We start from the raw sequence: 12793 nt of genomic DNA, 5'->3' as shown, positions 1-12793 counted from the left end.
TGTTTGCTGCTTTATACATTATTTGTGGACGTTTGAAGTCAACCTATTTCAATTTGAATTTTATGGTTCTTTTGAAGTGGGCGCATGTATGATCCTTGTTGTTCTTTTTTGCAGAATGTATTGGATTTTCTAGAAAAATACAAAACTAAAAGGAAAAAAATCCAAGTTGCATAAATTTGTGTGCATTTTGGTAGTTTTTTACCAAATCGTTGTGGGAAGATGGGATAAAATAACAATTTTGAGATCAGACACATTACTCTATGCATATGGGCACACAGATACTTACACAATCATCACACAAAGCCATTCATCCTAAAAATAACCCATGTTTTCATCTAACCAACTAGAGCAAGCCTAATGTAGTAAATAACCACAAAGATTTACACACTCAGAGCTGCCCAGTAAGTTGTTTTATGTTGCCATGTCCCACTGCGAGGTACTCTGGACACAAATGCAAAATCAGTGGCGCCAGAGCCAATCTAATTGATAAGGCATGAAATGTCATTGAGTCACTGAACTACACCTCACATGTGTACACACACATACACAGAGCCACGGGGCAATGCCAGATTCAACCAGGGGGACTTGGCACAGACCTCTAAGCTAACACTGATAGTAAGTGAAGACTTGTTCCATCTGACCTTCTGATTTGGCTCACAGCCCCCTGTAGGAATACTGACTTTCTATTATAAGACCCAGAACGCTATGCGTCAAATAAATCATTGAACCAGAAGAAGACAGCAGTTGTGCAACATAGACTTCTCTTTTTGGAGCAAAATCAAATCGGTGCCTTTCGAATTGTGCAGCTACGTTTAGTTCCACTCGGTTAATCTGCTGGTTACAGAGAAATCTCACTAGAACGACAGCTCGGGGCATAAAGTTCAGAACCTGTAAGTGTGCAAGAGAGAGAAGAGTTATTGTAGTTTAATATTACATATTCATGAAAAACACGCGGGTTGTCACCTCGACACGGCGGAGAAGCTGCTGTGATCAGGAAGTAGAACAGAAGCACCGGTGTCACCTTGTGTTCAATCAGCTGAGCTTTATTGTCTTAACTAGAATATGATAATGAGCACAATCTGTCTTAGAGACCAGTATTAACTCCTGACTAAGAAATTCTTTGGACAAGCTGACAGACTGTGTCATGCCACTCCTTGCAGCTGCAAATTACTTTTGTCTGGATCCACACATAATTGAAAGGAGCTACGATGAATTGTTTTTACGAAGTGCACCAAAATGAAGACAGAGGTCACTTGTATCGTTACTCGAATAAAACAACAATATTGTACAGAAATAGCCACTCGAGGTCTAACATGAAGGAGCACAAAAAAGGAAAAAACCTTGATCATTTGTCCACATTCAGATTGTTGTGCACTCAAATGTCATCAGTATCTGTTTAGCTTGTTGTATTTTCTATTGCAGGCTGCCTTTTTAGCTCTTGCTCTCCTGGAACATTAAGATCTTGAGTGCCTGGCGTCTGGCAGCCCAATAATGTGTCAGCGTTGTTGCTTTGGACAGTGTTACTCTTCTGGTCAGAAATATGACTCTCCAGTTTATAGCTATCAAGACCTCTGCTCTCTTCGGCTTGCTGGCTGTGACTGTGGCTAGCTGAAATACTGTCCCGCCGCTGGCCATCGTTGGGGCTCAAACCATCTGTACTACCATAATTCTCACTTTCTCCCTGCTGTGTAGTGCTGCTGTCTGTTTGTGTGCAGCCTCTTGTCCCATCTTTCGACTTGCTGTCATGCTGCTGGCATCGTGTGATCTGGCCTAATGTGATTTGGAGCTCATTGAGGCGCTGTAATACATAGCGTCTCTTCAGTTCCAGCAGGATTGTTCCATTACGACTCAGGCTTGGCATGTCTGTTGGAGTTGCCCTCTGCAGAAGAATAGATCACAGAGCATGTATTGTAAATGATGTGCCGTAAAGATATGACTGAGTTCGTGCACATAGTCTCGAGCAATAATGCAAATTCAGACACAGATCGCGTTCATGCATACTGATTTACGCATTTCTCTTTTAAGTCAAGGCTGAACATCATCATGAATATCGTAGATTAAAACGAGTTATCACCATTCAATCACTGCAATGTGCCATTTATATGTATGAAATGCAGTAATAGCAGATACTGGCAAAATCAAACGAGATCATTTAACAACGCTGAAGTGAAACTTGGATGAAATCAAAACACAAAGACATCATTTAAAAGCCCTTCACAACACAATTAAATTAACACAGAGATTCATGTTTTGGATTATGTAATTATATGTGCAATGTATAATGTTCCAGCTAATTACTGCAGAATGGTTTCCAGCGCTGTTCTCTCTTTCCTTTAGCCATGTGCTCACATCAGCTCTCTTCTGTAGTTGCGTGCTCAGCAGCAAGAACGACTCATTCATGCGATCAATTTCTTCCTCTATACATGACATCTGGAAGAGAAATAATGGTTGACGGTTCACTTAAATTAAAATTCTGTTTCATTTTTCATATTTTTACCTGCACTGGTGTCCCCTTTGGTGGTAAACCTAAAACAAACAAAAAAAAAGAATAAAAATGTGTGTCTGGAATCTGTAGAATGGAAAATACAACAAAAAAACACCAAACAATAGTAATTCTTTTTGAATTACTATTACAATCAACAGTTGTCTTACCTTTGTCTGTGGTCTGAGCTGGAGTATGTTTGAGTTCAGAAATGAGCTGCTCCAGCTGGAAATATTTGTATTTCTTGAGTCTGAATTGGCAAAAAGGGAGAAATATTACATATTGTAATATAAATATTTTGCTGAAATGACAAACTTCATTTATTCTGCTGTAATCGTTATCTGTCTCACCAACCTGCTAGCTAATAGGTGCTCAGTGAAGCGGGCTTCAGTGGGAACTCTAATGTTGAGAAATTCCTCAACTAATGTGTTATTCCGCCCCTTCAAAGCATCGAAATTGGACTGTTAAAAGAAGGCATAAAATGTTATCTGCCTCCATTTTTATACTATGAGAATGATGAGTGAGGTTTAAAGAGCACTTACACACCTCTGCTGTGCTCCATTTGAAAGAAACATTGAACAACTGAAGGCTTAGAACTGAAATGGCCTCATGGAGTGCTTGCATAAAGCTTTGGGCTTTGGATCCTGGATTAAAAAATACATATACAAATCTATATATCAGTGTTTTTAAAGAAGATTACATACTTTGTGCTTTCAAAGTTAATTGCCAGGGATATTACTCTGTACTATATGACAGTTGCCAAACGAGGACACGAGACTGTCCTTCAGAACTGTCTTCTATTGGTTTTTCTCTGATTACCAGATGCTATGTGGGCCATTGACTGCAGGATGACAGAGATGAAATGTCCCACGTGCTGAAGCTTTGCCTCTGACAGATACAGGATTTGATTGGTCGCATCAAAATAAAAGTCCCTGGAGCAGTGTGACAGTAGACCCCCATTAGAGGAAGATGGAGCGAATGGAATCGACTTGGCCAGCAGGAGAAGAGCACTGGGGAACATGGGGCAGTTTTCAAGCAATTGCATCACCTGACAACCAAACAAAAAAATGGCAGAGTCCTGTGGGGAGAGGTTGTCCAGTGCAGTCGGGATGAGCTGCCCATCATAATTCCCCTTTGTAGAATTATCTGCAACTCCTAAAAAGGAAAAAAAAAAGAGATAATTTTAGAACTTGGTATATGTTACATTGATCAAATATTATGTGTGTTTTAGAGATCTCGTTATAATGTTTCTGTACCATTGCTAAAATATTGTTTTGACTCATCCATGGTGAGATTTTGTAAAGATTGTTGGATCTCCTGCAGGGTCTTGAATAGAGGTGATATCATGATAAGCTTCGACAGGTCATGATCACTTAAAGAAGGAGCTGTGCTCTGTATATGGTCTAGGACACAGAGAAATAACATTAGCAGAACACACTATAAACTGACCAGGCATAGGATTATGGACACCTGGTATCTGGATCAGATGTTAGTAACACATCTGTTATGTCCTGTAAGTTGTTTGTCCAACACAACCCAAAGATGCTTGATGCCGCTGTTGACTTGCCTCCCATAGTGCATCCTGCTGCCAGGTGTTCCCCTGGTAAGTGATGCACATATACGCGGCCATCATGTTAAAGAAAATATGATTAATCAGACCAGGCCACCTTCTTCCATTGATCGTGGTCCAGTTCTGATACTCGCGTGCCCATCGTTGGAGCTTTCAGTAGTGACAGAGGCATGGGTACCCTGACTGGTCTGCAACTGTGCAGCCCCACACAAAACAAACTGCGACGCCTGTGTAGTCTGACACCCTTCTGTCAGCATAAACTATTTTGACAATCTGAGCTACAGTAGCTAATCTCTTTTGTGATAACATGGGCCAGCCTTCCCTCCCCTTGTGAATCAGCGAGCCTTGGCTGCCCATGACCTTGTCACTGGTTCACCACAGTTCCTTCCTTCCCCCACAAGATCTGCAGTTTTGGAGATGCTCCAGAGAACGCATTCGTCTAGCCATCACAATCTGACACTTGACAGACTTGCTCAAATCCTTTTGCCTGCCCATTTTCCTGCTTCAAACACATCAACAAAATGTTCATTTGCTCCCATATCCCACCCACTAACAGGTGACATGATAAAGAGAAATAATCGCTTCACCTCTTGGTGTTCATAATATTATGCCTGATCAGTGTAATATTCTGATATTATTGTACATGCATACAAAGTAGTGATTTATTCCTTACCGGGCTCGTGTGGAAGAGCTCCTGCTTTGGTCACATTCACTGAGGAAAACTGTGGATCATTGAGTGAGGAATTTACTCTCTACTTTATATCATAAATACACAATACAGAGAGAATGCCACTGCAGTACCTGCATCAAACACATGTTAGTGTCATTGGGTTGCATGTATCCAGCTTGCGCCTCACACTCTCTGGTATCGTGATGACCTGTGTGACAGTACAGGGGACCAGACAAATCCTGGTTCTGCCAAGCGTCTCCTGTCAGCCTGCATAAGAGAGTTTCCACTGACCTGACCAGAGCTCCCAGCAATGACATGCAGGCCTCAACTTGAATGATGGAGATGTTCAGTTACATACAAAAAAAAAAATTAAATTGTGACATAAATTTCCATTTCTCTTAATGCACAACAAGAAACAGCCAGCATGCTTCTGTGTGATGGTCCACAAAACACAACACAAACCACATATTATCATCTTTACACTTTGGTGTTTTATGCTAAGCTAAAGTAATTGTCTGTAACTTTACAGCTATGATGCGTGCATGTGGTTCTCAACAAGAAATGAAGAATTCACATTTCCCAGACTGACTAAATATCCCTTTAATGATCTATCTTATTATTAGAGACGGTCATTCATCTTCAGTAGAAGACATTACTCTCATCCTCATGATCATCATCATTTATTTTTACCTTGTGTATGTCTCTCCCCCACACTGCTGCCTGATGGTTCATCCTTCATTGTTTTATGAACTAATATCTCTTTAAGGAGGCTCATTTTTTTATGATCCATATTCTCCAAGGCATTCTGAAAGAAGGATAAAGAATTTTTATTCTGTTTCCTTGAGGGGAACAAGATTGCATTATTATGTATGTGTTATGTATGGACAAGCAAGTCCATAAGTTGTTCTTATTAATGGTTCATAACTGACCTATAAAGTGTGGTAAGTGATTTACTCATCATTAATAAACAAAACAAAACAACAACAAAAAACATTAACTGAAACTTTAAATAAATGACTTCAACTGTTTATGAGAAGGAGCACTTCTTGGATTCAAACCGCTTCTCTTTGAGGTGCTGGTTTGATGGTAAACAAATAATAAAAAGTAGTTGGGGTATCAGTGAGAGCAGCAATGCAATGAGGCACCATTAATCAGTGTAAGGGGGTCTCACATGCTAGAGGATAAAATGGGACACAGCCAGACTCCCAGCAAACATGGTTGCCTAGAGCATGGGTATGAAGTGTAAGGGCCAGAATATAAAATTAGTTTGACATTCCAGGTGTAAAGGATCCTATAAGAGTAGTCATTGTAAACATTGCTCAAATGTACTGCAGATGTTAATTTGATTTCACCTCTTAAAAGGAGTTTGCTATTAATCATTTTATTAATAAAAAAACGTATTTGCCATCTGCAGGCTGTAGTGTCCCAGCTGCAAAGTTGTTTTTTTTATTTTATTTTATTAATGGTAGAACGAAAAGACTATTTAACTACTCTCTGAACTGTGTGAGGAGACAACCACACAGATATGGAGAGAACATGGAAAATATGGAAACTCCAGCTGTCATGAGTCGCTGTGTGGCAGGCAGGAGTTGGACCCAAAATGCAGGCACTCAGGCATGAGGTTTAAACACAAAAAACTCAGCTTTATTTGCTGGCAGGGGAAAGTCATTAAAAAAGCAAACTAAACTGGAAACTCATAAACAAAACTCACAGTGAGACAAAGGGAGATCCACACAACATGAGGGACGACACAACAGTGACCAAGAGAAACACAGGGTTTAAATACACTGGGAAGTAACGAGGGGAATGAGACACAGAAGGAGAGCACAGCTGGGAGAAATCAGAACTGACGAGACAAGGAAGCGTAAACTGAACACACTGAGATAAGACAGAGACTTTCAAAGTAAAACAGGAAACACATAACACAGACTGAACAAAAGACACAGACTCACATGCAGGCACTACAACAGAGGGAACAGAGACGTGGGACCAGGGCAGACACAGACGCTGACTGGACACGGGGATATAGCGGACAGGGGAGACAGCAACTAAGGATTACACAGAGTCAAACCATAAGACATGACTCTAACAAAGAAACCAAAGCATAGAAATGATAAATAATATATAAACTCAAAACCCTGGCTCAACGACCCAGGCATCCTAACACCGGATGGTGGATTTAAACCCAGTACTTTCTCCCTGTGAGCCAACAGTGCTAACCACTACATCGCCCCTTTGTCCTGTTTCTAAGCGCTTCCTATCGAACATTCACTGTTCGATGAATGAATTGGCAATGACTTGGGGTCAGTTATTTGTCCAAGGATGCTTTGGCATGCAGACTGAAGCAACCAGAGACCAATCCACCAGTAAAGCAATACATCAATCAACCGATCAATATATGACCTGCCCTACCCTCAGGGCGACAGGCATCCCCACCTGATGGATGTCTTTTAGGTTTTGTACTAAACATGAACTGTGGTGGCAAGATAATTTATCCAACAGCTTTACTGGATTATTCCATGCATTATTTATTACAATATTAAAACTCACCTTGAATGATTCAGTGTGTTGACAGATGTTTCTATAAAACTCCTGTATGTCTTTGCGGTGCCGGGCCAGCTGTGAGGCTATATGGAGGTTCTGATCCTCCAGCTTGTCGTAAAGAGTCTTCACATTAAACTCCTCCAAATCACAGCACCCTGGCACTCCTCCTAAACAAGGCCAGTAAATGTCAACAATGGGAAAGATTGAAATGGCTTGAAAAAATAACAGAAGGGCCTCATCATGACATCTTTAAGATCTGAGGAGATGATCTTGTGAAGCATGAACGCACATTGAAATTATAAGCTCAGTTTGGCTCCATAGTAATTTAGTGGAGTCGGTCTAGCTTTCTTTAGTGGTAACAGCACAAGCCATTACAGTATGATATAAGCCATTATTTTCTTTATCGTCAATCAGATGTGGAATAGGCTGTTAACTGCTAGCTGGTCATGCGTGATGGTTTCATAATGGCTAGGCCAATTGGCATTTAAACGCCCAATCAAGCTGCATGAATAATGTAATAAGCGTCAACTGAGAAACATTACCGTCACCTCCACTATCAGAGATTAGAAAGAAACAAGGCAAATGTAGTGAAAAGTCGACGAAAGGGAGCTGCCAAAGTTTGTTTTAGTGAAAGTTTTCTGGAAAACTTTTAGTCTTTGGTTATTGGCCAAGTCGTCCAAGAGGTACAGAAAATTTCTTTAGTGAATTTGATAAAACATAGTTGCAGTAAGTCATAAAAGTAAACTTTAAATGCATTTCAGACTTAAGTTTCATATACTGTGATACCATATTTAATTGAATACAAATTAGAGCATGTTTAGGCCAAAAAATTACTCTCCATCACAGTTACACATTTATTGCAATTGCTTGAAAACCCATAGATAGATAAAAAAACAAAAAGCACTGGCACAGTATTAAACAAGGGGCTTACCTCCTTTTGAAATAGCAGGCTCCTCAGCTTCTGCTCCTTCTCCAACACCTCTACTACCAAGGAAATCACCTTGGTTTGGGACCACTAAGCTGAAAAACAAAGACTCGAATTTTGTTTATTTTCACTTGTTTAAAAGTGTTTTATGTATTTTTTAGAACACAACGTCAGCACTGCTGTCACACCAGTATACCTTTCTCTGCTGCATGCACACTCCACCGGACAGAAAGGCTCCCCGAGGCTGCGCCACTTTGGCTTTATCCTCCACTGGGAGACAAGCTTTGCTTTGCTAGGTCGCAAAACTAGTACTGTAGTGGTCAGAATTACGACCACAACCAAGAGCAGACTAAGGATCCCTGCACACAGTCAGCATTGTGTCATGGTGAAAGCTAATTCATTACAATAATACCCCTGTAAACAGTTAGTCAGCAATACAAATACCCACCAGCAATCACTCCCCAGTCGGGCAGAAGGTTTAGTTTGTGTTTCTTGACAATCCCGTGCTTGACCAATTGTGCTGGGGTCATGGGTTGAAACACAGCAGCCCTGGGGCCACACTCTGTCCCCTCCTCACTGACTACCACTACCAGACTCCACTGTGGGACAACACTGTCAACAAACACGTACTTCCCCGTTTCAGAAAAAACATGGGCAAACCTGGCAATGGAAAGATGACGAAGAGGAATACAAATTAGAACATGAGATGACGATACTGTGTGACCACAGTTATATGAGGATATGTTACCTTGAGGAGTTAAAGTTTGTTTGCTTCATGAGTATCTGTAGATGTCTAAAGGCACCAAAGTCCCAGCTGGGGTTGCTGTTAAACAGGTGGTCTTTTTGATAAACTGGAAAGTGGCTGAGATGGCGGTCTAAGAGAATTCAAAGTTAGAAGTAAGAGGACAGTGGTTTAAAAAAAAAGAAAAAAAATCACACACTGTGATAAAACCATGGTAAAAGTAAAAACAGCTGTACCTGTGTGGTTGATGGTGAGATGAAAAATGAGCATGTCACCAGAGGAAAGACAGGCAATGGGGTTGGGGATTCGAGGTAAGACAGCCAGATCTGCTGTGTCTCTTCTATTTCTGGGTCTTGTTTTTAGGACTTCTATTGGCTCAGTGAAGAGATAGCATTGTGTCACAGATTGCACAGTTTTGTCAACCAATTAAAGCCAAAATGTTTACAGTTAATTGGTGGTAGATACAGAAAACAAACGGATTGCATGGCAAAAGAAAATATATCAATCAACATGTCAGCTCTAATCACCTGACAGAAACTGATTGATGACATCTTTTTGTGTGGGAATCCAACCAAACACTCCTTCAGAGTCAAACTGGACCAAGTGTGTTTTCCCAATATTCTTTAAATGGATATCTGGTCCTAAAATATTTGTTATTCTCTGAAAATAAAAGGAAATAACACAAACTACAACACTAGAAAAGCGCATGTTATTTTGTATCTATTATGTTGGAGAGAAAACATAATGTAAGGAACAATTGTGCCATACTGTGTTTCTATTTTAACTATAGTTTTTCCAGTTGCTGATATTTGTCAGTTTTTATTTATATGTAGTGTTAAGTATGTGTTCCAATACACATTCACAGTAATGCCATGCTACACCTTGGTCACAATAATAAAAAAAATATCCTTAACTTGAGAAAAAGATATTTTTGTTGTTAGACAAATAACATGCACACTTACAGTACTGTGCAAAAGTCTTGAGACACCTTATTTCTTTATGTTTTATTAGGAAAATAGGTGCAGAGATTCAATTAAATTTTCAATTCAACTCAATTTTATATGCATGGCACCAAATCATAACATCAGTCACCTCAGTGGTAAGAAAGTTAAAGACCCTACAATAACAGTGTGAAAAACCTCAACAATCAAACAACACCCTATGAGCAATCATTCAGGAAGGAAAAACTCCCTTTTAACAGGAGGAAACCTCCAGTTCAGGCAGGAGCATCCATCTGCTGCGATTGGTTGGGGGTGAAACATGTACAAACATTAATGGAAATACAGTATAAAGCTGCTTTTGGCTGCACCCTTGTTGCAAGTGGGGTAGCTCTGCAAATTGCTTGATTTGGCACAGTTTTATGCTTTTCCTGACCCAACCACAAAGCCAGCTACCTTTCACTTGCCACTACACTACACTACATTACAGTAGATGGAACTTATATATACATTATTTAAGGCAAAAACGCAGTTTGTAGAATTCTAATGAACTTAAGTTAATGTTTGGTATGGCCACCTTTATTATTTTAGAACCTGAACTCTCTTCGGCAAGATTTCCTCTTATTAAGAGTTGTTCTCCAGGCTTCTTGAAGGACATTCAAAGCGTGTCTTTGAATGTCTTTTGTTCTTTTCTCTGTCAAAATTGTCCCACACTGCCTCAGTAATGTTGAGGTCCAAGCTCTGGGAAGGAACGACACTGTGCCATTGTGTGGTTTTCCATCCGCTTTACCTGTTATGCTTTTACTGCATTGGCAGTGTGTTTGGGATCATTGTCATGCTGAAAAGTGAAGCCGCTGCCAAACACACACTTTCCAGGTGGTACTGCATGGTGGATCAAAATGTGACAGTACTTTTCTGCATGGTTCCATCAATTTTGACAAGATTCCAAGAGCACAGGCTGTAATGCAGTCCCAAACCATGACACAGCCTCCAACATATGGGACCTGCTTTATACAGTTTGACAAATATTTGACGACAGCTCCAGTTCTTGTACAGTTTGGCATGTGCTTTTTCTTGCCGTTCCCTTCTTTGACTATGGTTTCTTGACAGACACCCTTCTGCTGAGACCATGTCTCATGAGACTTCGGTGAACAGCACATGGATCAACTGAAGTGCCACATGCATTTCTCGGGTCCTGTGTCAGAACTTTGTTGGATTTTTTCCTATTTCTAAAGGAAATGACTTGAAGATACTTCATATATGCTACAGAAAGTTGTTAGGCTTAGCCCTTCTTTGTTGGTCATCCACTTGGTTCAGTTTCCTCATTTTTAAGGACACAGTGCATACCCTGCTGTCATATGTCATGTTTTCAGCCAATAACTCCTTGGGAATTGGCATGTGGGTGCAAAAATTACTGTTTTATGCCTGTTAAACTGTTATCGTTGGGATCTTTCATAGTTTCAACCAAAGAAATAGGAAAACAATATATGTGATTTTGTGACAGCCTGCGAATAACAAAGTGCCTAAAGATACAAATAAAAAGGCAATGTTAAAATAAAACCCTGGAAAAACAGAAAACCTGGAGAACTCAAGCCAACTTTTAAAAATCACAAATCTGGCAAAATATAAAGAAACGAGGGGTGGCTCAAGACTTTTGCACAACACTGTATATATGATGAAACTCACAGAAAATGAAAAAACCTCTTGCTGGAATAACTTGGAATAACGAAATACTTTTTCTTTGATGGTGAGCAGACTTCACTATTTATCACTGTCACTTCATCATATGCAATGATATCACAAAATCTGCAGTTGCAACATTTTTTCACATCATGCTGAAACCTTGTCAAATGCTGTGCCAAGCTTTCTGCCTACTAATTGATGTAGCTAAACCCTACAGTGTGAGGAGTCGCTTGGCTGCGTCAGTACAGTTCTAATGTTGTATTTGTACTTGTTTTTCAAGTATCCCTCCTCTCATTCCCGCACACATTTAGAGTAACTGATCACTAATTATAAGAGAAATAATTGAATTGGATAGCTGGATATCCTTGCAAGGTGTAGCTGATCAACAGTTGTCAGTGGCCCATGTTAACCTTCCATCACCTTTGCCCAGACCATGCTATGGCTTTCTTTGATGCTGAGCAGCAGGTGTCCATCTGGTGAAAGCTGAGCAGAGAGCTGAGGCAGTCTGGAAAGGCAGGATGTATTGCAAAGCTCCTCAGCAGACACGTATCGCTCACACTGGCAGCTGGGGTGCAGATAAGGCAAGAGACAGAAAGGCAACATATCAGGCTGTATACCAGCTAGAATCCTAATTCACTTCTTTATTAGATGTAGCTTTAGTAGTTTTTACAGAGCAACAGTAAATCGGACTCGGCTTACATGATTTGGTAAAGGAAAAAGGTGATAAGGTGACTCACATGCCCATCTCCGCATCCAGAGTTCCTCCATGTGGTCCACAGGTGATACTGCAGGAGTGGAGGGACGGTGACACACACTCTCTGGATGCTGCCAAGCGCACCTCTCCTGTGGCACATCGTCTGTTCACCTGAAACAAACAAAAACTCAGACTTCCGAAAGGGCATACAAGGTTTTTGCAATATGTTGCATCATTTAGAAAAAAAAAAATAAAATAAAATAAAATAAAATAAAATAAAATGTCTTAAACTGTAATGAAGCCCTAGCTTCGCGTATCTGCTTATACACTAGATTTACGCACAAATATCAAACACCAGCATAAGAAATCCAGCTTTATTATTGAAAGCAATGCTGGCATTGCGCAAGTCAACATATGCACAAACAAGTTCTGCATGCATTATAGATGAACTTGGAAGCCCGTTGCTTTTTATCATCATCAGAGCTTCCTGTCATTGAACCTTGACTATGGCAAAATGCTGAGTAAAACATAAACAATCTTCAGCA

The 12793-nt window shown here is 40.2% G+C and overlaps 1 protein-coding gene across 1 annotated transcript; it reads right to left on the bottom strand.

Moving 5' to 3' along the window:
• Positions 1-1375: 1375 nt before the first annotated feature.
• Positions 1376-12299, bottom strand: LOC146618839 (uncharacterized). Its single transcript, XM_085371040.1, is given in 20 exon segments — positions 1376-1879; positions 2299-2430; positions 2498-2526; positions 2629-2732; positions 2837-2943; positions 3029-3126; positions 3302-3637; positions 3739-3885; positions 4726-4774; positions 4854-5050; positions 5413-5527; positions 7273-7433; positions 8198-8286; positions 8388-8550; positions 8640-8851; positions 8940-9066; positions 9170-9313; positions 9464-9593; positions 11975-12119; positions 12292-12299. Coding segments are annotated over 20 exon segments (2997 nt in total).
• Positions 12300-12793: the final 494 nt, after the last annotated feature.

Source organism: Diplotaxodon limnothrissa, linkage group LG14, assembly GCF_057381915.1.
Source record: "Diplotaxodon limnothrissa isolate DT_005_m linkage group LG14, D_limnothrissa_male_GT1.1, whole genome shotgun sequence".
Classification (NCBI taxonomy): domain Eukaryota; kingdom Metazoa; phylum Chordata; class Actinopteri; order Cichliformes; family Cichlidae; genus Diplotaxodon; species Diplotaxodon limnothrissa.
The sequence above is the reverse complement of the archived record's forward strand: the minus strand, read 5'-3'. Positions and strand labels throughout refer to the sequence as shown.